Source organism: Mobula hypostoma, chromosome 5 (assembly GCF_963921235.1).
Source record: "Mobula hypostoma chromosome 5, sMobHyp1.1, whole genome shotgun sequence".
Taxonomy (NCBI): Eukaryota; Metazoa; Chordata; class Chondrichthyes; order Myliobatiformes; family Myliobatidae; genus Mobula; species Mobula hypostoma.
In genome coordinates this window covers 10,324,622-10,350,477 of record NC_086101.1, presented here as the reverse complement: position 1 = coordinate 10,350,477, position 25,856 = coordinate 10,324,622, and the positions used below count along the sequence as shown (strand labels likewise).

The window sequence follows — 25,856 nt, the reverse complement described above, 5'->3', positions numbered from 1 at the left end:
TCAGGTCCTGTTTGTGGAATTTACACGTTTTCTCTGTGACTGTGCAGGATTGCCCTGCATGCTTAGTTTCCTCATGCATCCCATAAACTCTTAGATTGGTAGGCTAATTGGTTGCTGTAAATACTGTAATGACCAGAGGAACATTTGGGGAGTTGATGTGAATGTGGAGAGAATAAAATGAATTAGGGAAGGATCAATGTCAGAGGGTGTTTGGCGTTGACACAAATTTTGTGGACCAACTGGTCTGCTTCCATCCTGTTCCATTTTGTTGATCTTAGTAAATGAAATATACTAGTTATGAAAGGATCTATTACTCTCCCAGCATATATGATGAATATACTCTTCTCAGACTTCCAGCCGGTACAGCTATCAATTTTAACCACCACTTTGATGACAAACTCTGGCACACCACCGACTGGACATGCCTACGTATCATCCCTGATTAAGATGGCAGAGTTTGTCATCGAAAAGTCAGTTAAAATTGATATCTGTACACGGTTGGAAGCGTGCTACTACTAGTACGTCGGCTCAGGCCTAGGGGGCCAGCGTCGGGCATGATGACGGACTCTCCACTTCTCCCTCTCCCTCATCAGTGTGTTCAGTTCATCTACAATAGCTGCGCTGCAGTCTTCTAGGAGCATGTTAACCATAGTCTTGGAAGGGCGCCCAGGGTTCATCCTCCCGTGCTTGGGCTCCCATATGATGACTAGGCTGGCAGGTAGCTCGGGGTGGCGTAGACAGTGCCCCGCTAGTTGCAGTCTTCTCGCCTCGATTCTCGCCTGAGAAGAATATATTTATTGTGATATTTATGTTTTTATTCTATTTTCACTTTTAAACCTCACTCCAGAATCAAGAGAATAACACTCCACTCATTCCCATCCTGTTTTCCAATTCATGTTTTTACCAATTCTTAAGTTTCAAACTGTGAGAATCTCATATTTGGCATCAGTAACCAAATCAGTAATCAGTAATCAGTTGTGGACTACAGGAGGAATGGAGACTGGCTAGCCCCTATTGACATCAATGGATCTGGGCTGAGCGGCTGAACAGCTTTAAGTTCCTTGGCGTAAACATCACTGAGGATCTCACACGGTCTGTACATGCCGTCTGTGTGGTGAAAAAGGCACAACAGTGCCTCTTCACCTCAGACGGTTGAGGAAGTTTGGTATTGTCCCCCAAATTCTAAGAACTTTCTATAGGGGCACAGTTGAGAGCATCCTGACTGGCTGCATCACTGCCTGGTATGGGAACTACACTTCTCTCTGTGTAAAAATTACCTCTTACAACAAGAATTAGTGAGGCACAGAGAGATCTGTATTTACTGACAAATACCTTTATTGTTTAAACTAAGAAGTATGTGAATTTATACACTAAATATCTTGTGTGCACACTCAGTAGGTATCCCTGACTCTCTTGAATAGAGAAAGAATAGCAAAGGTATTCCCTGGGCAAAGGAGCCTACACTGGCCAGGCATTCCTCGTAGTCCCGATTCACTCGCCACATGTTCCACGCAGGGTTGCTCACACTTGTATCTGTGATGGTTATTCCAGGTTAATGCTGCCAGCACACACGAAGCATCTACTTTTATATTGATTCTTTATCAATTCAAATATCGCATTCCAGTGTCATTGGCCACAGGTCATGTGTCTGCCCTTTAACACCTCGTTGTTGGCTCTTCTCCAGGCCAGCCTCCATTTATTGCCCTCTTCCCATCAAGTGACAGTTGATAATTTATGGCTCTTTGTTCTCAATCAGCAATGAGCTCGAATCACTCCATGCAGGCACCAACCCCAACATTCACAAACCTGCATATCATATCCAACCAAAGAACATCTCACAAATAACTTCTAATTTGGAAATGATCTCCAATCCCGCAGATTACCTGAAGTATCAATGTATCTTCTTTAAACCATTGATGAAGCCCAGCATGTCAAGCTCACAAAATGGAGAACAGAGTGTCTTCACAAAATGGCAGCCTCCATCCCCAAGCACATGGCAAGAACAAAGACAATGAGTCCGTCTGCTTCCACTGACCTTGATCCATTTGAATTCACTGATTTGTAAACTGTCATTCTTTCCGGCCAACACCTCAATCACAGGACTCTGCAGAGAGTGGTGCAGGCAGCCCAGCACACCTCTAGATGTGAACTTCCCACTATTCAGGACTTTTACAAAGACGGGTGTGTAAAAAGGGCCCCAAAAGATCATTGGGGACCTGAGTCACCCCAACCTCAAACTGTTACAGCTGTTACCATCTGAGAAACGGTACCGCAGCATAAAAGCCAGGACCAACAGGCTCCGGGACAGCTTCTTCCACCAGGCCATCAGACTGATTAATTCATGCAGACACAATTGCATTTCTATATTATATTGACTATTCTGTTGTACATAATATTTATTTTAAATTACTATAATTGCACACAGACAGATATAACATAAATATTTTTACTCTTCATGTACATGAAAGATGTAAGTAATAAAGTCAATTCAACTCAATTTATGAATAAGTCAAGGCATGAGAGAATAGAAGATATAGATAGAGAGGGAGTGGGAAATAAGATATGTTTCCAAACAATCTTATTTGTTTTTTTCAAAAAATGAATGCATCATTAACAGAAGTTTCATTTCTTGTACAGTGAAGAAAAGTATCATAACCCAGCCTAATAGCAGAGGAGTAGCTGGGGGAAGAGCAGATCCCCTTTAGGATCAATGAGGTTTCTGTGTGGAGCTATGGGAAATGGGCAAAGATTCAAGGAAGTATAAAGACATGAAAGCTGGTGAAGTCAGGGAAGAAAATAATGAAATCCAGGAGCATATCAACATTACGCAAACACGAGGAAATCTGGAGATGCTGGAATTTCAAGCAACACACATCAAAGTTGCTGGTGAACGCAGCAGGCCAGGCAGCATCTCTAGGAAGAGGTACAGTCGACGTTTCGGGCCGAGACCCTTCGTCAGGACTAACTGAAAGAAGAGCTAGTAAGAGATTTGAAAGTGGGAGGGGGAGGGGGGTGATCCGAAATGATAGGAGAAGACAGGAGGGGGAGAGATGGAACTAAGAGCTGGACAGTTGATTGGCAAAAGGGATACGAGAGGATCATAGGACAGGAGGCCTAGGGAGAAAGAAAGGGGGAGGGGGGAAGCCCAGACAATGGGCAAGGAGCATAGTGAGAGGGACAGCGGGAGAAAAAGGAGAGAGAAAAAAATATATATATATAGTGGCGGCCAGCACACGCGGGACTCGAACCGCCATCGGGAGCCGCAGCAGACACGCGGTAGTCACTTATAAGTGGCTAATACACTCAATTTCGTTTCTAAAAGGGTTTATCTAACGAATTTAATATTAAACACACAGCACATATTTTCCTCGCATGAATATAGTGATAAGTCAATTATAAGTCACTCGTAAGTCACTAGCATCATAACATTTTAAATAACCTTTGGATATTAAACACACAGCACATATTTTCCCCATATGAACATATAAAATCATTGCAACACACCAATATCGCTGAATCAGTGGGAGCCCTGGGCTTGTTTCCCTGCAACAAGATGGTGCCATCGAGGGGTGATGGGAGACAGCGATACTCGAAGGGAGTTCCTTCTATCCAGTCTATTCCGCAACTTAGTTTTCATTGCATTCACTGCAGAACACCCTGCTTTGCAGAGATATGTTGGAAATGGAAGCAACGTTTTCAGTGCTTTCCTGGCTATCTGAGGATATTTAGCCTTGACTTTGATCCAGAATGCTAGCAGAGATGTTATGTCAAACATACCTTTCAGCCCGCCATCATTTGCAAGCTCGAGACTTAATTCCACGCTGACATGGATGACGCGTGGGTAATGACCTCGCGTGAGTTCAAGTTCAACAGTGGGCATGACAGGGAATGAGGAAAGGTGCAGCTGACTCATATCGTTTCTTCGCAGCCCGGTAGCACATGCTTTGCGGCCTGGTGGTTGGGGACCACTGCATTTACAGACCTGGAGCGGAACCGGAGCAGATTCTCAGCGACTCGTTTTCATTCCCAATCCAGAAAAAAGGATAAAGTTTCTCCGTGAATTTATTCCCAGTGAAGGTGTGGAGAGGGGACTTGGTCTCCGCGTTGTAAAATGAAACTGTCCCGGACTCATAACTGAGATAAACTCCCACCCTCCCGGGGATGGAACCGGCAGGGAGACGGGATCGAGGGGAGGTGAAAACCTTCATCACGATATCAATCCGCCCGATGATCCAGAATCTGGTCTCCGGACTCGCTCTGACCGCTCCCTTCCTGTCGACAGACTCTGCGGCGACTCCCAAATTCCACAACCGATTCCCCGTCACCTCCACCTCCCAGTAATGTCTCCCCGATGTGAATCCCTCTGACCCCAGCACACATTCCCAGTATGTGAACCTCTTCCCGGTGTCAGGGAAACTCCTCCGGGTCCCGGTCCGTCTCACACTCTTCCGATCCTCAGACACCTCAAGCCACGGATTCGCTGTTTCCACATCCAGGGTGACAGAGACTGGGGGGAGAAGCAGAGAATTAGAGAGTCCCCGGGGATCGGGGGGAGACTCGGGCAGCACGGCCCTAGGACCAGGGCCTCAGGCACAGTCGGGTAGCCAACTAAAAACTTTCCCGGGGTCTTTCAAAACGACAGCGGATGGACAACCAGCATCTTTTTCAAAGTTTTTCCACCGGGATGGAGAGCCGAGTTTTCCCCATCAACACACCAAAATTCTGAAGGATCTCAGCAGGTCAAGCAGCATGTGTGGAGGGAGATAGACAGTCGATGTCATAAGGGGGCGCTGAAAGTGGACCGAAATGCAAGACACAGGCACTGAAGTACTAGGAACAGGACAGGACTAGAGACTAGAGATAGGGACATGACTGGATGCAGACTAGGAGTTGGGACAAAAACACAAACTTGGGCTACGACATTGGCTAGGCAAGCAGGACCAGGACAAGGAACTGGGAACTAGGAGCTTGGGCTTGGACTCCGAGCCAGAGACTGGACAAGGACCCAGAACATGGGTCTTGACTCGGGCTCGGACCCCGGATCTAGGCAAGGACATGACATGGCTACAGGACTGCACATGGCTTGGGTTCCTCGTGGGTTAGGTTCCTCAAGGCGAGGACATGACGAGGCTTGGGTTCTTCGAGTCGAGGACATGATGAGGCTTGGTTTCACACTCTGAGCCAGAGACTGGACAAGGACCCAGAACCTGGGCCTTGACTCGGGCTCAGACTCCGGAACTAGGCGAAGACATGACGTGGTCTTGGGAGACAGGACTAGGCGAGGCTACAGGACAAAACGAGAGGCTCCTGGGCAAGATGAGGGAATTCCAGTACAGGGCAAGGGAACTCCAGCACAGGACAAAGCACATGGACAGGACGAGGCACATGGACAGGACGAGAACACGAAGCCTTGACTTGGTACTCAGGAACAGTCGAGCCTTGGACTTGGGACGACAGGAACACAGAGCCAGGACCCCTCCTTGCGAACAGGACTTGGGACCGGGGATCTAGACAGAAAGCTGAACATGACAAGAAGGTTCTCAACACTAGGTAGCGGCAAATGGCCGGACCTACCTAGCGAAGCCGTGGACACAGAGACAGTTCCAACTCAACGATAGATAGTTCCTTATCTTGACAGAGCAAGGCTCCGGTTTCGCTCTGGTGGTTGAACATGATAAGGTTGCAGGCAAGGCTCCAGACACAGGGTTGCAGGACAAGGCTCCAGATGCAGATTGCAGGCAGGGCTCCAGACACAGGTTACAGGCTTCAGAAGGAAGGGGAAGGGAAGGAAACAGTCCAGCCTCAGGGTAACGGCAAAGACGGCCTGGCTTACCCAATGGAGGGAAGGACAGGAAGGGACAATTCCAACAGCAGGGTAATGGCAAAGACGGCCTGACTTACTCCACAGAGGCAAGGACGGGGTAATGATGAGATGAACCAGCAACCACACTCAAACCGAGGGCCACTTAAATTCCCAGCCCGAAGATGAGCATCAGGTGCCTATGATTAAGCCCAACTGAAACAAGGGACAGCCGGAAGACCCGGAGTCCAGAGTCCACGGAGCGGACCATGAACCGGAACGTGGACATCACGGATCGGACCATGACAGTCGATGTTTGAGGCTGAAAGCCCGCAATAAGAATGGAAAGACAGAGGAGCTAGCCAGTGGAAACGGATGTGAGGAAGGGGTGGAGCAACAACTGGATCCAGATGAGGACGGGGAGCATGAAAACTGGAGGCATTTAAAGAGGTGGTCAGGGAGGCTGTTCGGCGGAATTCAGTCATCCTGGCCAACTTGCTTCAATGAGCTTGTCCCACTTGCCTGTGTGTATCCATTATTCCTTTAAACTTCCTCTGGCAGCCTCCTCAGCTCCAGGGAAAGTCCCAGCTTCTCCTTGTAAACCAAACCCTCCAGTCCTGGTAATGTCCCTGTAAATCTGTTTTATTCCCTCTCAGTTTAATGACAGCCTTCCTTTTGGAAGGTAACCAGAACTGTACACATTGTTCCAAATGTGGCCTTCCCAATGTCTCGTACACACATAATACGATGTCCCATTTCCAGCACTCAGTATTCCGACTGATGAAGACAATCACCCCCTGGTCTCTCTGTTCTACAACACTCTCCAGGGACCCACTGATTCCTGTGTAAATCCTGTCTTGGTTTGCCTTCCCAAAACCCACATCTCTCTGAATTAAAATCCATCTGCCATTCAATGGCCCACTGGCCCAGCGGCCCAGCTGATGAAGATAGAACATAGAAAACCTACAGCACAATACAGGCCCTGCGGCCCACAAAGCTGTGCCGAACATGTCCTGATCTTAGAAATTACCTAGTCTTACCCATAGCCCTCTATTTTTCTAAGCTCCATGTACCCATCCAGGAGTCTCTCAAAAGACCCCATCATTTCTGCCTCCACCACCGCCGCTGGCAGCCCATTCCACGCACAAAACACTTATCACTGACATCTCCTCTGTACCTACTTCCAGCACCTTAAAACTGTGCCCTCTTGTGCTAGCCATTTCAGCCCTGGCAAAAAGTCAAGTCAAGTCACTTTTTATTGTCAATTTGACCATAACTGCTGGTACAGTACACAGTAAAAATGAGACAACGTTTTTCAGGACCATGATTCTACATGAAACAAAAACTACACTTTAGTACGTAAAACAACACAAAAACTACACTAATCTGCAGACCCACCCAGGACTGCATAAAGTGCACAAAATAGTGCAGGCATTACAATAAATAATAAACAAGAGAATAGGCACAGTAGAGGGCAGTAACACCCCCCCCCCCGACTATTCACATGATCCACATGATCAATGCCTCTCATCCTCTATTAGGTCACTTCTCATGCTCCGTTGCTCCAAGGAGAAAAGGTCGAGTTCACTCATCCTGTTTTCATAAGGCATGCTTCCCAATCCAGGCAACATCCTTGCAAATCTCCTCTGCACCCTTTCTATGGTTTCCACGTCCTTCCTGTAGTAAGGCGATCAGAATTGAGCAGAGTACTCCAAGTGGGGTCTGATCAGGGTCCTATTTAGCTGCAACATTACCTCCCGGCTCCTAATTTCAATCCCACGGTTGATGAAGGCCGATGGACTGTATGCCTGATTAACCGCAGAGTCAACCTGCGTAGCAACTTCGAGCATCCAATGGACTCGGATCCCAGGTCCCTCTGATCCTCCACACTACCAAGAGTCTTACCATTAATGTAATATTCTGCCATCATATTTGACCAACCAAAATGAACCACCTTGGATCCCATGACTCCTTACTTTCTCAATAAGCCTTGCATAGGTAGGGTACCTTATCAAATGCCTTGCTAAAATCCGTTTCCACTGCATCTACTGCTTTACCTTCATCAATGTGTTTAGACACATCCTCAAAAAGTTCAGTCAGGTTCATAAGGCATGACCTGTCTTTGTCAAAGCCATGCTGACTATTCCTAATCATATTATGCCTCTCCAAATGTTCATAAATCCTGGGCTATCTCTACTCCCTTTCCTGAATAAGGGAGCAACATCTGCAACCTTCCAATTCCCCCTGGGGATTTATCTACCTTTATGCATTTTAGAACCTGCAGCACATTCACTTCTGTAATGTGGTAGAAAATGAGGCCGATCATCTTCTGTCACACAGGAGAATTGAGGGCCCTGTGAAACTGGCATAGAGGAGGAGTTGAGAAAAGGACAGAGAGCAGAATGATGACAGGGAAGGTTTAGAAGGATACAGGCCAAATGCAGGTAAATGGGCCAAGGGGTGATCTGACAGAAATATATAAGGTTATGAGGGGTGTAAATTGAGCAGATGGTTGAAGTCTTCTTCCCACAGGAGAGGGTCAAATGCAAGAGGTCACATGTCTGAGGTGACAGGAACGAGTCTGAAGATGCGTTTATTTGAACAGTGAGTGGTTGATGTTGGAACTTGCTGCCAAGAGGAGGTGATGGAATCAGATACAATCACTGTGTTTAAGAGACACTCAGACAGACACTTCAATAGAGAAGGCACAGAAGATTGACCTAATGCTGGCCAATGGGGTGAGTGTAGATGGGTAAATAGGTCAGCACTGAAGTGATAGATCGAAGGGCCTGTTTTTGTGCTACATGATGATAACTCTGTGATTTTAAATGAGCTGAACGACTGAGACCCCACAGCCCTCCGGTGCAGAGAATTCCAAAGATAAACATCCTTCGTACCATATCCCAGCCAAAGATAATCATCCTTCGTATTATATCACTAGCTCTGCCCGTCATCTCTGCTAGTGTTCTTTTCCAATGAGTTCTGGCCAACTCCTTTCTCATGCCTCTGTAATTCCCTTTACTCCACTGTAATACTGATACATCTGACTTCTGCTTCTCCTTCTCAAATCTCCAGTGTGAATTCGATCATATTATGATCACTTTCCCCTAAGGGTTCTTCTACCTTAAGCTTTCTAATCAATTCCAGGTCATATCACCCATTCGAGAATAGCAGATCCCCTGGTGGACTCAACCACAAGCTGCTCTAAAAAGCCTTCTCTGAGACATTGTAGAAATTCTCTCTCTTGGAATCTCACACCAACCTGATTTTCCCAATCTACCGGCATATTGAAATCCCCCCTTGTATCGTTGCCCTTTCGGCATGCACCTTCTATCTCGTGTTGTAGCTTGCAGACCACAAACTACTGTTTGGTGTTTGTATACAACTCCCATCAGGGTCTTTTTACCCTTGCCGTTCCAAAGCTCTGTCCACAATTATTCAACACCTTCCGATCTGATGTCCCCTCCTTCTATTGATTTGATTTCATTTTTTTTTTTTAACCAACGGAGCCACGCAGCCCCCTCTGCCTTCCTGCCTGTCCTTTTGATTCAATGTGCATCCTTGGACATTATGGTCACAGCTATAATCTTCTTTCAGCCACGATCAGTGAAGCCTACAGCATGATACTTGCCAATCTGTAACTGTGCGACAAGTTCATCTACCTTATTCTGTATACTGCGCACGTTCAAATATAACACCTTGAGTCCTGTATTCAACCTTTCAGATTGTGCCCACTTTTTAACATTACAACTCATCCTGTTAACTGCCATTTTCCCCTATCATCAGCCTCTCCTTGTCAGGAGTCTCACTGCACACTGCCTCTGTTTGTAAACCAACTACCTCATCCTCAGCACGATCTCTCCGGTTCCCATTCCCCTGTCAAATTAGTTTAATATGCCACCCTCCAGGCATATGGCACCACTACTGTGACAAATGAGGAGACAAAGGTAACCACCAATGGCACAGAAATCTCTTCCCTCACTTCCCATAGTAACCTGTGGTATAGACTGTGGTCTTATCCATCCTAATACTTTACTAAACAACCAGCGCATCCTCTTTCTGAATGTCAATGTTCTAGCATATCAGCCTGTTTTGTGCTGTTCTCAGAAAAATCATTGTCTCTCTCTCAGTAGTGAATACTAAAGCAAAGTCTTCATTAAAGACCCTTCCAACCTCCTCTGACTCTAGGCATGTTTCCACTTCTGTCCCTGATCAGTCCTACCTCAGTTTAGTTATCCTCCTGTTCTTCACGTATGTGTACAATGCCTTGGGGGTTTTCTTTAATCCTACTCACCAAGGCCCTCTTGTATCTTCTAACTCTCTCCAATCCAGTTTTCAGCTACTTCCTGGCTACCTTGTAACTCTCTGGAGCCCTGTCTGATCTTTGCTTCCCAAAACTAGAAGTAAACTTCCTGCTTCCTCTTGACCTGATGTTCTGCATGTCTTGTCAACCATGGTTTCTTCACCCTCCCACCATTTCACTGTCTCCATGGGACAAACCTGTACATGAACCCATGCAAGTGCTCCCTAAATGAACACCATCTCTACATTGTGCATTTCCCTATGTACCACCACTCCCAATTGACAATCCCAAGTTCCCACCTAATAGCGTCATAACTCACCATCCTCCAGTTATATTGGCTGCTCAAATCCCTGTCCAAGGCTATGGGAAAAGTGCGGGAGTTGTGGTCACTGTCTCCAAAAAGCCCACCCACTGAGTGATCTGTCACCTGTCCTCGTTCATTGCCCAGTGCAATTGATTGTAAGTGATTTTATACTTCCTTATATTGTCTGGGATTTCCCATCTGTAAGAGGACTGGATGTGACTGAGTTTGTCAACCGTGTTCAGGAAACGTTCCTACATCAATATATAGAGGTTGCAACTGAAGAGTGTGTGATTGGGAAAGAGACAAGGCAGGCGACAGAAGTGTGTCGAGGGGAACACTTTTGATCAAGTGATCATAATTCCATGAGAGTCAAGATAATTATGGAAGATAGTTATCGTCTTATGCTCTCCAGTTCTAGTCTCACTCAATCTCAGTGAAAATGTCTGCGTGCATTTACCCTATCTATACCCTTCATAGTTGTGTACAATTCTGTCAAATTTCCCCTCATTCTTCTACACTCAGTGGAATAAAGTTCGAACATATTTAACCCTGCCCAATAACTCAGGTAAGTCCTCAAGCCCTGTCAACAGCCGTGCAAGTTTTCTCTGTACTCGTTTTCAATCATATTGATCTTTCCTGTAGGTGAGTGACCAGAACTGCAGATAATACTCCAGACTTGGCCTCACCAATGTTTTCAACATTACATTGCAACTCCTGAACTCAATTTATGATTTATGAAGGCCAATGTGCCAAAACACTTTACAACCTATGACACAACTTTCAAGGAATTAAGGGTCTGTATTCCTCGATCCCTCTGTTCCTCAGTGCCCTACCTCTCACCCTGCAATTCCTACCCTGGTTTGTCCTTCCAAAGTGCAACACCTCACACTTCTCTGCATGAAATTTCATCTGTCATTTTTCAGCCCATGGTTCCAGTTGGTCCATCCTGCTGAAAGCTTTCCCGTTATCCACGGGAATGGTACCGGAGGATTGGAGGGAGGCGAATGTTGTTCCCTTGTTCAGAAAAGGTAGTAGGGATAGTCTGGGTAATTATAGACCAGTGAGCCTTACGTCTGTGGTGGGAAAGCTGTTGGAAAAGATTCTTAGAGATAGGATCTATAGGCATTTAGAGAATCATGGTCTGATCAGGGACAGTCAGCATGGCTTTGTGAAGGGCAGATCGTGTCTAACAAGCCTGATAGAGTTCTTTGAGGAGTTGACCAGTCATATAGATGAGGGTAGTGCAGTGGATGTGATCTATATGGATTTTAGTAAGGCATTTGATAAGGTTCCACACGGTAGGCTTATTCAGAAAGTTAGAAGGCATGGGATCCAGGGAAGTTTGGCCAGGTGGATTCATAATTGGCTTGCCTGCAGAAGGCAGAGGGTGGTGGTGGAGGGAGTACATTCAGATTGGAGGATTGTGACTAGTGGTGTCCCACAAGGACCTGTTCTGGGACCTCTACTTTTCGTGATTTTTATTAACGACCTGGATGTATGGGTAGAAGGGTGGGTTGGCAAGTTTGCAGACGACACAAAGGTTGGTGGTGTTGTAGATAGTGTAGAGGATTGTCAAAGATTGCAGAGAGACATTGATAGGATGCAGAAGTGGGCTGAGAAGTTGTAGATGGAGTTCAACCCGGAGAAGTGTGAGGTGGTACACTTTGGAAGGACAAACTCCAAGGCAGAGTACAAAGTAAATGGCAGGGTACTTGGTAGTGTGGAGGAGCAGAGGGATCTCGGGGTACATGTCCACAGATCCCTGAAAGTTGCCTCACAGATGGATAGGGTAGTTAAGAAAGCTTATGGGGTGTTAGCTTTCATAAGTCGAGGGATAGAGTTTAAGTCGCGATGTAATGATGCAGCTCTATAAAACTCTGGTTAGGCCACACTTGGAGTATTGTGTCCAGTTCTGGTCACCTCACTATAGGAAGGATGTGGAAGCATTGGAAAGGCTACAGAGGAGATTTACCAGGATGCTGCCTGGTTTAGAAAGTATGCATTATGATCAGAGATTAAGGGAGCTAGGGCTTTACTCTTTGGAGAGAAGGAGGATGAGAGGAGACATGATAGAGGTGTACAATAAGAGGAATAGATAGAGTGGACAGCCAGTGCCTCTTCCCCAGGGCACCACTGCTCAATACAAGAGGACATGGCTTTAAGGTAAGGGGTGGGAAGTTCAAGGGGGATATTAGAGGAAGGTTTTTTACTCAGAGAGTGGTTGGTGCGTGGAATGCACTGCCTGAGTCAGTGGTGGAGGCAGATACACTAGTGAAGTTTAAGAGACTACTAGACAGGTATATGGAGGAATCTAAGGTGGGGGCTTATATGGGAGGCAGGGTTTGAGGGTCGGCACAACATTGTGGGCCGAAGGGCCTGTACTGTGCTGTACTGTTCTATGTTCTATAGCCTTCCTCCCTGTCCATCAGACCCACAATCTTGGTGTCATCTGAAAATTCGCTGTTGCAGTTTACCACATTATCATCCAGATCAGTGATACAGAAGAAAAACAATAATGGACCTTCCACCGATCCCAGCAGCACTCCACTAGTCACAGGGCAGCAGTCGGAGAGGCAATCATTTACTACCTCTCACTGGCTTCTCCTGTGAAGCAAATATCAAATCCAATTTGCTACCTCATCCTCAATGGCAAGCGACTGAACCTTCCTGAATAAACTCCCAAGCGGCATCTTGTCAAAGGCCTTGTTAAAGTCCATGTCGACAACATCCACTGTCTTCCCTTCAACAACCTTACTGGTAACTTCCTGCAAAGACTGTAAGATTGATTACACATGAGCTATCACAGACAAAGTTATGCAGACTATCCCTAATAAGTCATTATCCACCGAAATACTGAAATTTCCTGTCCCTTAGGTTAACTTACCCACTCCCCATGGCAGACTCAGCTGAATTTGCTCCTCTAAATGCTGCAGACTTCAGGGTGGATAAGAATATAATCCCATTAATGTGATCATAACTTTCTGATTTCTCAGTTGCACCCATATAGCCTCAGTAGACAAGCCCTCCAGTCTGTCCTGACTGAGCACTGCAGTAACGTTTTTCCCTGGTGAGTAATACCCCTTTAACCTCTTGTGCTCCGTCATATTTGACAATTTTGCTCCCATGTTTGAAAACATGTCTAAAACAATGGAACCGGGAACACTGAGCTGCCAGGTCCTGCCCCTCCTCCAACCAATGGCTACAATGTCATAATTTCACGTGCTGATCCACGCTTTCAGCTCACCCGCTTTACATACAATACTTCTTGCATTGAAATGGATGCAACTCAGAACATTCTTCCCACCATACTCAACTTTTCAATTGCTGTCTTTGTTTGCAGTGTTAACAGCATCTTTTCCCGCAACCACTCCATATCTGCTCTGGCACTTTGGTTCCCATCGCCCTGCAAGACTAGTTTACACCACTCCACCCCACCCTCACCAACCCAGAGCAGTACCAGCAAATCTTCCCACTTGCAAACAAAACATACGAACTGTTATATTCTATGCTTCGACCTATGAATGCAATCATGCCACATGACTTTTTCCACCTTTGTGAGAACACATCACCCTGAACTCCTTCAACCTCCTGAATACCTCCCATTACACCGGGACTGATTCATTTTCAAAAAGCTGTTTATACTAAACCTCTCAGTCTAGTAACACAAGATCTTACCTTCATGGCCACATATCCTCTTCCACTCTGAAAACAGAAAGACAGACACAACTGAAGAAATCTCTCATGGATTTAGCGTGCAATTAATTTCACAAGAAACAGCTTTAAATACATAATTCATTCATTCATTCAGGTGCCTTGCCATTCGGCATGGGCAATCATGTCTCTCCATCCATCACGGTCCCTGACCCCCCGAATCGTAGTTGTTGCCTCCCCTGTTTCTAACCATGAGGTTATTCCATCTATCATTTTCATTCTCTGTCTGCCTCTGCTTCTTTTTCCTTCCAGCTGTAACTAAATGTTCCAATGTCTCTCTTCGCATGATGTGTTCAAAGAATTTTGATTGCTGTTTTCTGATTTTTTTAAGTAAGGTACGTTTTGTTTTTGTTCTCTGTAGAACTTCTTCATTGGTTATCCTGTCGGTATATGGTATGCATAGCATTCTTCTACAAATACATAATAGCAGCTCCTAATTCTGCATCACCACTTGTAGGTCAGAAGTTAAATGTTAATTATCAAGGACCATGTCAGTAACTTTCCCAAACGGAGATCCCCAAAGTGTCAGTCTCCACCATCACCATTTCCCATGGCGTAGTGACATCGGCGCTGGACTGCGGGGCGGAGGTTCTTAAGTTCAAACCCAGTTGGCTCCCCCCAGCACGCTTTTCATCCGTGCGGGGTTAAGAGCTGGTGATCTCTTTGAACAAAAAACTCACCCGGCAGAAGGCAATGGCAAACCACTGCTGTAACTTGCCTAGTATGCGAATTCCAACTACGTCAGAACAGCGTGAGAGGAAGTCGTCCGCTACCCGGAGAAATTCCGGATGCAACCAACATTATGATTATTATGGGGTGGAAGATCCAAAAGCCTGGAAGCAGTCTAAAGGACAGCTTCTACCCTGCTCTTATAGATAGATGTACTTTATTGATCCAGAGGGAAATTGGGTTTCATTACAGCTGCACTAACCAAGAACAGAGCAAAAATATAGCAATACAAAAACCACAAACAGTCAAACAACAAAATGTAAACTATGCCAGATGGAAATAAATCCAGGACCGGCCTATTGGCTCAGGGTGTCTGACCCTCCACGGGAGGAGCTGCAAAGTTCGATGGCCACAGGCAGGAACAATCTCCCGTGATGCCCAGTGTTGTTTCTCGGTGGAATATGGCCGGAGTCCAACAGCAAAAAGTTCAATATCCGGTCTACAAACACGTTCCTCGATCGTAATATGACCCGGATTGCACTACCCATTGTTAACCAGATCAGCAAGCACCCAACTCCTTTATGCTTACCGCTCTCAGTGCACTTCCGGTCAGCCCGAACGGTCTGGAAGCCCTCCATGGAAAAGTTTTGATCGGGTATGTCCTCGTGTAGCCCCATTCCAGTAAAACACTCCCAAAATGTTCTCTGACTCCTGGTTAGCGCCGTGAACTCATCCATTTTATTACCCACCGAACTCCTCTTCTCCATAAGTCTCTGTTGTCTCGACCCGGTCCTCTTTCCTCGACTTTGTGATCCCCCTCTGCATTCTCTGTGTGTTTTCCTCCAGATTTCAGCAGGGGTGTCCGCCGCTCTGCTCGCTAAACCGGCCGGCATAAGCTCAATCAGCTGGTCCCTGGAATAAACAATGCGACCATGCTTCTGCCCCGCTAATGAGACACGTCAGAATGAAACTATTTCCAGCACTAAAAACCCAAATAAAGCTCTCTCTACTAGCATGTTAGAGAGGGTGCAGCTTCAACGTGTTACCGAGGAAAAAAAATACAAAAAATAATGTAAGTTAAAAAAGTAAGAAGAAAAAAGTAAGAATACTGGTTGGAACGGCTGTAACAGGCTGCATGCACGACCGGCGCATGCGCACAGATAAGACTATTGAATGATTTCCTAGTACAATAAGATGCACTCTTGATCTCACAATCTACCTCAATATGATCTTGCTCCTTCTCATTTACCTACACTGCACTTGCTCTGGAGCTGTTACACTGTTCTCTGCATGTTATTGTTTTACCTTGGTCTATCAATGCACTGTGTCATGAATTAATCTGTATTTCTGGTGCTTCTACAGTAATAAACAAATTCCAATTCAATTCAATATCCATCCATGCAGTTCAGCAGAAATTCCAGACCAAATTTACACGTCAGTCCATCTCACAGGTAAAGCTCATCTGCCGGACGGCTGAAGCTGAGAATGTGGATCATAAAAAGAATTCAGCCCTGACATCCACTGATGGTAAATGATTGTCACTGCAGAATTCAGCCAAATCCATGTTAATGTTTGGACCTGCTGATGGAAACGTGCTGACAGGATTTGTTCACTTATTTACTCAACTACCTGAAAATATGGATGGTGAAGGTTGGAGATCCTGCTGTAGATCACTGGCAAAGGAGGCTTTGCTGTCTGATGAGCCAGGATACCTGGGCTTAACCAAGTCCAATATCACCTTGTCTGGGAGTGGACGGTGATGCAGTAATTCCCTCCCAGTGCAGGGAAAGTTTACCAGTGCCACCACCAATGGGAGAAATTCTCAAAGAGAATGAGCTGCAGAATTGGTTCGAGCTATTGCTGCCGCACGGAGATTGGATCCTGTCGGATTCAATCAGAATGTTGGTGGAGGGTTCACTGACCCAAGTACACCGAACTCCTGAACCAACTCCTATCCCTCACTTTCTTCATCGGGAAATGTCTGACTTTTGCCCTTCTCCTGGTGGGATGAGTTGTGCCCCATCATCCGGCCTTCATCTTCATTCAGGGGGGAGGGGGGAGAAGGAGGAAGGATGGGGAGGGAGGGAGGGGGATGTGGAGGAGTGAGGGGGATGTGGAGGAGTGAGGGGGTGTGGGGAAAGGGAGGGGTGGGAGAGAGGAGAGGAGAGAAAGAGGGGGGCATGAGGGGTGGAGGGCAGAGAGGGGGGAAGGGGGAGAGGGGGAGGGGTGAGAGAGAAGTGAGGACACATACCTGACTGCACAAGGGGTTTCCATTGTCCTAAAAAAAAGGCAAACCACGATGGAAACATATGAATAAAAGTAACTTTATAAATAAAAACTAAGATTTACTTCAATGACACACAAGAACACTGGCAATATACGGAACACATCTTGTCTGTGTCGTTACAGCAGTCAGTAGTTGGGCTTACTCCAAAATCTGTGACTGAGTTGCTCTTCGTGTTATTGGTGTTTTGTCCAACATAAACCAGTGACATTTCGGTCATTGATTGCACCTTTCCGGACTGTCGGGCTGCAGAACGCGGGTGCAGACACAGGGTGAGTGTAGGCTGGGATCAGCAACATCTCATCCTGTAATATTCCAGCCTGTGTCAGAGTGGTGATTGATGTTCAGTGCAGAAATACAAACCCAGCTCTAGGAAGCTACCACCATGTTCTCGATGTTGGGGTGAAGCACCCAAAGCACAAGGGTTTGGAAAATTCCACCCAGAGCATTTCATTCACGAGACAAAGAACAATGGGTGGGTGAAATCAGTGAGCAGCATCTCAGGGGGTGGGGGGGAACGTTGGGGGAGTGAAGTGAAATTTCAACATATTTGGTCAAAATCCTGCATCAGTCTTTATGCAGGGTTTCAACCCAAAACATCCAGCCTTGATGCAGTTTCTGCCCTAAATGTGAAAAATACCTTCCCTCACCATCCGTTATGCTAATGGTTATAACCCCGACAGATTATGCTTAACCCACTGTTCCCAGAGAAGATTGCTTGCACCTATTCTAAGGTCTCTTATATTTCATCAAGACTATTTCAAGGAGCCTTGGTTGTAAAATACGCAGAATTAGTTTATTATTCTTAATTTATGAATCTCTAAACAAAGTAATGTCATGAGGGATTTAAATAATTAGTGCTAACAGAAGAAAAGGTTGATTTTATTAAATAAAACTGTTATTCCTTATAGTTTCTGAATATTTCAATACTGAAATCTTACCAGATTCTATGATGAATTTCTGAAGTTCCAGCTCTGAAAAGACAGACCAGTGGTATATTAGAACAACAACACATTTTCAGGACAATGATTTCACCTCAGATGCTGGAGATCTGAAAGAATGGGGAACACTCAGAGGGTCAGGCAGCTTCGGAGAGGACAATCAAACTCATGGTTGACTGCCTCCCATCGGAGACAAAAAAATATTGAGATGGTGACAGATGTCAGACAGAACAGCCAAGTGAGGAAATATTAGGGTCAATATTAGGGTCAATGTTAGGTTATAACAATTACAGCATGGAAACAGGCCATCTCGGCCCTTCTAGTCCGTGCCGAACTCCTACTCTCACCTAGTCCCACCGACCTGCACTCGGTCCATAACCCTCCATTCCCTTCCTGTTCATATATCTATCCAATTTAACTTTAAACAACAACATCGAACCTGCCTCAACCACTTCTGCTGGAAGCTCATTCCACACAGCCACCACTCTCTGAGTAAAGAAGTTCCCCCTCATGTTACCTCTAAACTTTTGCCCTTTAACTCTCAACTCATGTCCTCTTGTTTGAATCTCCCCCACTCTCAATGGAAAAAGCCTATCTATGTCAACTCTATCAATCCCCCTCATAATTTTAAACACCTCTATCAAGTCCCCTCTCAACCTTCTATAAATAAAGACCTAACTTGTTCAACCTTTCTCTGTAGCTTAGGAGATGAAACCCAGGCAACATTTTAGTAAACCTCCCCTGTACTCTCTCAATTTTATTGACATCTTTCCTATAATTTGGTGACCAGAACTGTACACAACACTCCAAATTTGGCCTTACCAATGTCTTATACAATTTCAACATTACATCCCAACTCCTATACTCAATGCTCTGATTAATAAAGGACAGCATACCAAAAGCTTTCTTCACCACCTTATCCACATGAGATTCAACCTTCAGAGAACTATGCACCATTATTCCTAGATCCCTCTGTTCTACTGCATTCTTCAATGCCCTACCATTTACCATGTATGTCCTATTTTGATTAGTCCTACCAAAATGTAGCACTTCACATTTTTCAGCATTAAACTCCATCTGCCATCTTTCAGCCCATTCTTCTCACTGGCTTAAATCTTTCTGCACTCTTTGAAAACCTACTTCATTATCCACAACGCCACCTATCTTAGTATCATCTGCATACTTACTAATCCAATTTACCACCCCATCATCCAGATCATTAATATATATGACAAACAACACTGGACCCAGTACAGATCCCCGAGGCACACCGCTACACACCATCCTCCAATCTGACACACAGTTATCCAACACTACTCTCTGGCGTCTCCCATCCAGCCACTGCTGAATCCATTTTACTACTTCGATATTAATGCCTAACGATTGAACCTTCCTAACTAACGATCCGTGTGGAACCTTGTCAAAGGCCTTACTGAAGTCCATATAGACAACATCCACTGCTTTACCCTCGTCAATTTTCCTAGTAACCTCATCAAAAAATTCAGTAAGATTTGTCAAACATGACCTTCCATGCACAAATCCATGTTGACTGTTCCTAATCAGACCCTGTCTATCCAAATAATTATATATACCATCTCTAAGAATACTTTCCACCAATTTACCCACCACTGACGTCAAACTCACAGGCCAATAATTGCTAGGTTTACTCTTAGAACCCTTTTTAAACAATAGAACCACATGAGCAATACGCCTGAGCCCCTGCTATTTCCACACTAATTTCCCTCAAGGGCCTAGGGAGTATCTTGTCCGGACCCGGAGACTTATCCACTTTTATATTCCTTAAAAGCACCAGTACTTCCTCTTCTTTAATTGTCATACTTTCCATAACTACCCTTCTTGTTTCCTTTACCTTACACAATTCAATATCCTTCTCCTTAGTGAATACCGAAGAAAAGAAATTGTTCAAAATCTCCCCCATCTCTTTTGGCTCCTCACATAGCCATCCACACTGATTCTCTAAGGATCAATTTTATCCCTCACTATCCTTTTGCTATTTATATAACTGTAGAAAGCCTTTGGATTTATTTTCACCTTACAAGGTGCCTCATATTTTCTTTTAGCTTTTCTAATTTCTTAATCTTAAGATTCTTTTTACATTCTTTATATTCCTCGAGCACCTCATTAACTCCAAGCTGCGTATATTTATTGTAAATCCCTCTCTTTTCCCGAACCAGGTTTCCTATATCCCTTGAAAACCGTGGCTCTCTCAAACTTTTAACCTTTCCTTTCAACCTAACAGGAACATAAAGATCCTGTACCCTCAAAATTTCACCTTTAAATGACCTCCATTTCTCTATTACATCCTTCCCATAAAACAAACTGTCCCAATCCACTCCTTCTAAATCGTTTTGCATCTCCTCAAAGTTAGTATTTCTCCAATCAAAAATCTCAACCCTGGGTCCAGTCCTATTCTTCTCCATAATTATATTGAAACTAATGGTATTATGATCACTGGACCCGAAGTGCTCCCCAACACATACCTCAGTCACCTGCCCTATCTCATTCCCTAACAGGAGATCCAACATTGCCCCTTTTCTAGTTCTATAGTACTATTCCCTAAATGACAACACAAGATCCATTACCAACAGTTGCTGTCAGAAAACATGAACATGGTGACCAAGGTTTGAATTGGTTACACTCAGTGTTGAATTTGAAATGCTGTGAGCAACCAGCTGTATATGGTGCTCACAATGTGATCTCTTCTACATTTGTGAGACCCGATGTAGGTTGGGAGATCGTCTGGTCAGCCCCATCAAGCAGGATTTCCCAGTGGCCAGCCATTTTAATGCCAATCCCCTTTCCCATTCCAACATACTGCTCCATGGCCTCCTGTCCTGGCACAATGAGGCCACTCTCTAGGGGAGCGGCCTTGTCGAGGGAAGTGCCTTGTGAGAAAAGTGCGAGTCTTTGGCTCAGGTGTGTTCGGCGAGGAGGCTGAGAGAGGAGACTATGCCACAGTTGGAGAGGGTGAGAGGTGGTGAGAAGATGACCGCTAGGCTGATTCAGTATGCTGCGTGCATGATGTGGGAGGTCAGGGATAATGATAGTGCCTCTGGATCCTACACCCATGGAAAATGTGTCCAGATTCAGCTTCTGAAGGACTGTGTTGCAGCACTGGAGAGGCAACTGGATGACGTTAGGTTCATCCGGGAGAACGAGAGTTTTCTGGACAGGACCTACAGTGAGGTCGTTACACCCAGGATACGGGAAGAGAGAAGGGGGACAACGATAAGCAAGGAAAGGGTGCTTGAAGTACAGGAGACTCTGGGAGATGTGCCTCTCGTAAACAGGTTCTCCCTCCTGGAAGCTGTCGGGACAGAAGACAGTGCCAGTCTGCGAGTCAACAATTGGCGCTGAGGCAAAGCCGAGGAGACAGACGTGAGGCAGAGCCATGGTAGTAGAGGACTCCATAGTGAGAGGTACAGAAAGGGGTTTCTGGGGCAACAGGCGAGATTTAAGGATGGTGTGTTGCCTCCCTGGTGCCGGGATCCAGAATGTCACGGACCGATTGCAGGGAATCCTCAAGAGTGAAGGTTAACATCCAGAAGTGGTGGTGCATGTCGGCACAAATGACATGGGGAAAAAGAGGAAAGACATTCTACAGCGTGACTTCAGAGAACTCGGAAGAGGGCTGAAAAGCAGGACTTCCAGGGTGGTTATCTCCAGTTTGCTTCCAGTTCCCCGTGCTGGAGTGGTCAAGAACAGGGAGATAATGGATCTGAATGTGTGGCTGAAGAACTGGTGCAGGAAGCAAGGATTTACATTCTTGGACCACTGGGGTGTGTTTTGGGGTAAGGATGAATTGTACAAAAGGGACGGGTTGCACCTTAATAAGTGGGGCACCAGCATTCTGGCACAGGTTTGCCTCTGCAACACGGGTGTGTTTAAACTAATTAGTGGGGGGGGAGAGGATGAACTGGAAACATAAGGATGGAGATAAAGGGAAAGTGAGAATAAGAAAAGTTAAGAAAGACAGCAGAATCAACAGAGCAGAAAGCTCAAGAAGGGATCGTACAGTATGGCCAAGTGAAATAAGAATGGACATGGGAGTTGAGGGGAGTAATGAATTAAAAGTATTGTATATGAATGCACGGAGTATAAGAAATAAAGTGGATGAGCTTAAGGCACAGTTGGAAATTGATAAGTATGATGTTGTGGGAATAACAGAGACATGGCTTCAAGTGGACAGGGCCTGGGAAATGAATATTCAAGGGTATACGTCCTATCGAAAGGACAGACTGATGGGCAGAGGGGGTGGGGTGGCTCTGTTGGTGAGGAATGATATTCAGTCCCTTACGAGGGGGGACATAGGATCAGGAGACGTAGAGTCAGTGTGGATAGAACAGAGAAATTCTAAGGGTAGAAAGACCCTAATGGGAGTTATCTACAGGCTCCCAAACAGTAGTCTGGATGTAGGGTGTAAGTTGAATCAAGAGTTAAAATTGGCATGTAGCAAAGGTAATGCTACAGTTGTTATGGGGGACTTCAACATGCAGGTAGACTGGAGGAATCAGGTTGGTACTGGACTCCAAGAGAGGGAGTTTGTGGAGTCCCACCGAGATGGATTCTTAGAACAGCTTGCACTGGAGCCTACCAGGGAGAATGCAATTCTAGATTTAGTGTTGTGCAATGAACCGGATTTGATCAGGGACCTCAAGGTAAAGGAGCCATTAGGAGGTAGTGACCATAATATGATCAGTTTTAAACTATAATTTGAGAGGGAAACTCGGAAGTGTCAGTATTATAGTTGAACAAAGGGAACTATGGTGCTATGAGGGAGGAGCTGGCCAAAGTTCAATGGAACAATACCCTAGCAGGGATGACAGTGGAACAGCAATGGCAAGTGTTTCTGGGAATAATGCGGAAGGCGCAGGATCAGTTCATTCCAAAGAGGAAGAAAGATCCTCAGGGGAGTAAGGGGAGGCTGTGGCTGACAAGGGAAGTAATGGACAGTATAAAAATAAAAGAGAAGTATAACATAGCAAAGACGAGTGGGAAGCCGGAGGATTGGGAAACTTTTAAAGAGCAACAGAAGGTAACCAAAAAGGCAATACGTTGGGAAAAAAATGAGGTACGAAGGTAAACTAGCCAAGAATATAAAGGAGGATAGTAAAAGCTTCTTTAGGTATGTGAAAAGGAAAAACATAGTTAAGACCAAAATTAGGCCCTTGAAGACAGAAGCAGGTGAATTTATTATGGGGAACAAGGAAATGGCAGACGAGTTGAACAGGTACTTTGGATCAGTCTTCACTAGGGAAGACACAAACAATCTCCCAGATGTAATAGTAGCCAAAGGACCTAGGGTAATGGATGAATTGAAGGAAATTTATATTAGGCAGGAAATGGTGTTGGATAGGCTGTTGGGTCTGAAGGCTGATAAGTCCCCTGGACCTGATGGTCTGCATCCCAGGGTACTTAAGGAGGTGGCTTTAGAAATCGTGGATGCTTTGGTAATTATTTTCCAATGTTCTATAGATTCAGGATCAGTTCCTGTGGATTGGAGGGTGGCTAATGTTGTCCCTCTCTTCAAGAAGGGAGGAAGAGAGAAAACAGGGAATTATAGACTGGTTAGCCTGACGTCGGTGGTGGGAAAGATGCTGGAGTCAATTATAAAAGATGAAATTACGACACATCTGGATAGCAGTAACAGGATTGGTCCAAGTCAGCATGGATTTACGAAGGGGAAATCGTGCTTGACTAATCTTCTGGAATTTTTTGAGGATGTAACTATGAAAATGGACAAGGGAGAGCCAGTGGATGTAGTGTACCTGGACTTTCAGAAAGCCTTTGATAAAGTCCCACATAGGAGTTCAGTGGGCAAAATTAGGGCACATGGTATTGGGGGCAGAGTACTGACATGGATTGAAAATTGGCTGGCTGACAGAAAACAAAGAGTAGCGATTAACAGGTCCCTTTCAGAATGGCAGGTGGTGACCAGTGGGGTACCGCAGGGTTCAGTGCTGGGACCGCAGCTGTTTACAATATGTATTAATGATTTAGATGAGGGAATTAAAAGTAAAATTAGCAAATTTGCCGATGACACAAAGCTGGGTGGCAGTGTGAAATGTGAGGAGGATGTTATGAGAATGCAGGGTGACTTGGACAGGCTGGGCGAGTGGGCAGATGCATGGCAGATGCAGTTTAATGTGGATAAATGTGAGGTTATCCACTTTGGTGGTAAGAACAGGAAGGCAGATTGTTATCTAAATGGAGTCAAGTTAGGAAAAGGGGAAGCACAACGAGTACTAGGTGTTCTTGTACATCAGTCACTGAAAGCAAGCATGCAAGTACAGCAGGCAGTGAAGAAAGCTAAAGGCATGCTGGCCTTCATAACAAGGAGAATTGAGTATAAGAGCAAAGAGATCCTTCTGCAGCTGTACAGGGCCCTGCTGAGACCACACCTGGAGTACTGTGTACAGTTTTGCTCTCCAAATTTGGGGAAGGACATTCTTGCTATTGAGGGAGTGCAGCATAGGTTCACAAGGTTAATTCCCGGGATGCTGGACTGTCATATGTCGAAAGATTGGAGCGACTGGGCTTGTATTCTCTGGAATTTACAAGGCTAAAAGGGGATCTTATTGAAACATATAAGATTATTAAGGGATTGGACACGCTGGAGGCAGGAAGCATGTTCCCACTGATGGGTGAGTCCAGAACCAGAGGCTGCAGTTTAAGAATAAGGGGTAGGCCATTTAGAATGGAGTTGAGGAAAAACTTTTTCACCCAGAGAGTGGTGGATATATGGAATGCTCTGCCCCAGAAGGCTGTGGAGGCCAAGTCTCTGAATGCTTTCATGAAAGAGATGGATAGAGCTCTTAAAGATAGCAGAATCAAAGATTATGGGGATAAGGCAGGAACTGGATACCAATTGTGGATGAGCAGCCATGATCACAGTGAATGGCGGTGCTGGCTTGAAGGGCCAAGTGGCCTACTCCTGCACCTACTGTCCATTGTCTCTCATGTTGGAGGAGCAACACCTGATATTCCGTCAGGGTAGCTTCCTACCTGATGGCATGAATATCAATTTCTCCTCCCTCCCCCTCTCTTTTCTCATTCCCCATTCTGACTCCCCTTTTACCCCTTCTCTTCTCATACTCTGCCTATCACCCCCTCTGATGCCCTTCCTCTTCTCTCTTTTTCCATTCCCCATTCTGACTCCTCTCTTACTGCTTCTCCTACCCTGCCTATCAGCTCCCTCCTCCTTCCCGATCTCCCATGATCCACTCTCCTCTCCTACAAGATTCCTTCTGCTTCAGACCTTTACCTTTTCCATCTATCATCTCCCATCTTCACACTTCAATTCTCTCCCTCATCCACCAATGTTTCCCTCACCTGCCTTCACCTACCAGCCTCTGGATTGTACTCCTTCCCCTCCAGCATCTTCTTACTGGCTTCCTCACCCTTCCTTTCCAATCAAAGGTCTTGGTCTGAGACGTTGACTGTTTATCTCTTTCCACAGATGCTGAGTTCCACCAGCATTTTTGTGCTTTCCTACTTAAAAGATGAAGTTTGTTCTTCATCCTCTGGTAAGCCTTTGAGAACATTGTAGGACACCGTGAGTGGAGAGCTTAGAGTGGGATAGGTTACACAATCAGAATGCGTCGTTTTAAAATTTCGTTTGAGCTATTAAACAAAGTTATCGTACAAACTGTGCCCAGTTTCACCACTGTAGAGGAGCCTAAATATCGGGAACCAAGTTACAGGAAGTACAAGTGAATCAGTGACCAGTTGAACCGCCATGCAGACACAGGAGATGCAACATCGGGCAGTTTTCTTCCTTACTTCCCATCTCTATGGCGACAAATATTCTTTCCAGAGACAAC

General features: G+C 45.4%; 1 protein-coding gene across 1 annotated transcript in view; it reads right to left on the bottom strand.

Annotated features, from left to right (window-relative positions):
- Positions 1–2,413: 2,413 nt before the first annotated feature.
- Positions 2,414–25,856, bottom strand: part of LOC134346438 (uncharacterized) — a 182,751-nt gene continuing 159,308 nt past the window's right edge. The window contains exons 15-18 of the mRNA XM_063047807.1: positions 18,013–18,045; positions 17,039–17,065; positions 14,083–14,109; positions 2,414–4,507 (exon numbers count right to left, since the gene is read on the bottom strand). Coding sequence (XP_062903877.1) covers positions 3,975–4,507; positions 14,083–14,109; positions 17,039–17,065; positions 18,013–18,045 — 620 coding nt within the window. The 3' untranslated portion in view covers positions 2,414–3,974. The remainder of the gene's footprint in view (positions 4,508–14,082; positions 14,110–17,038; positions 17,066–18,012; positions 18,046–25,856) is intronic.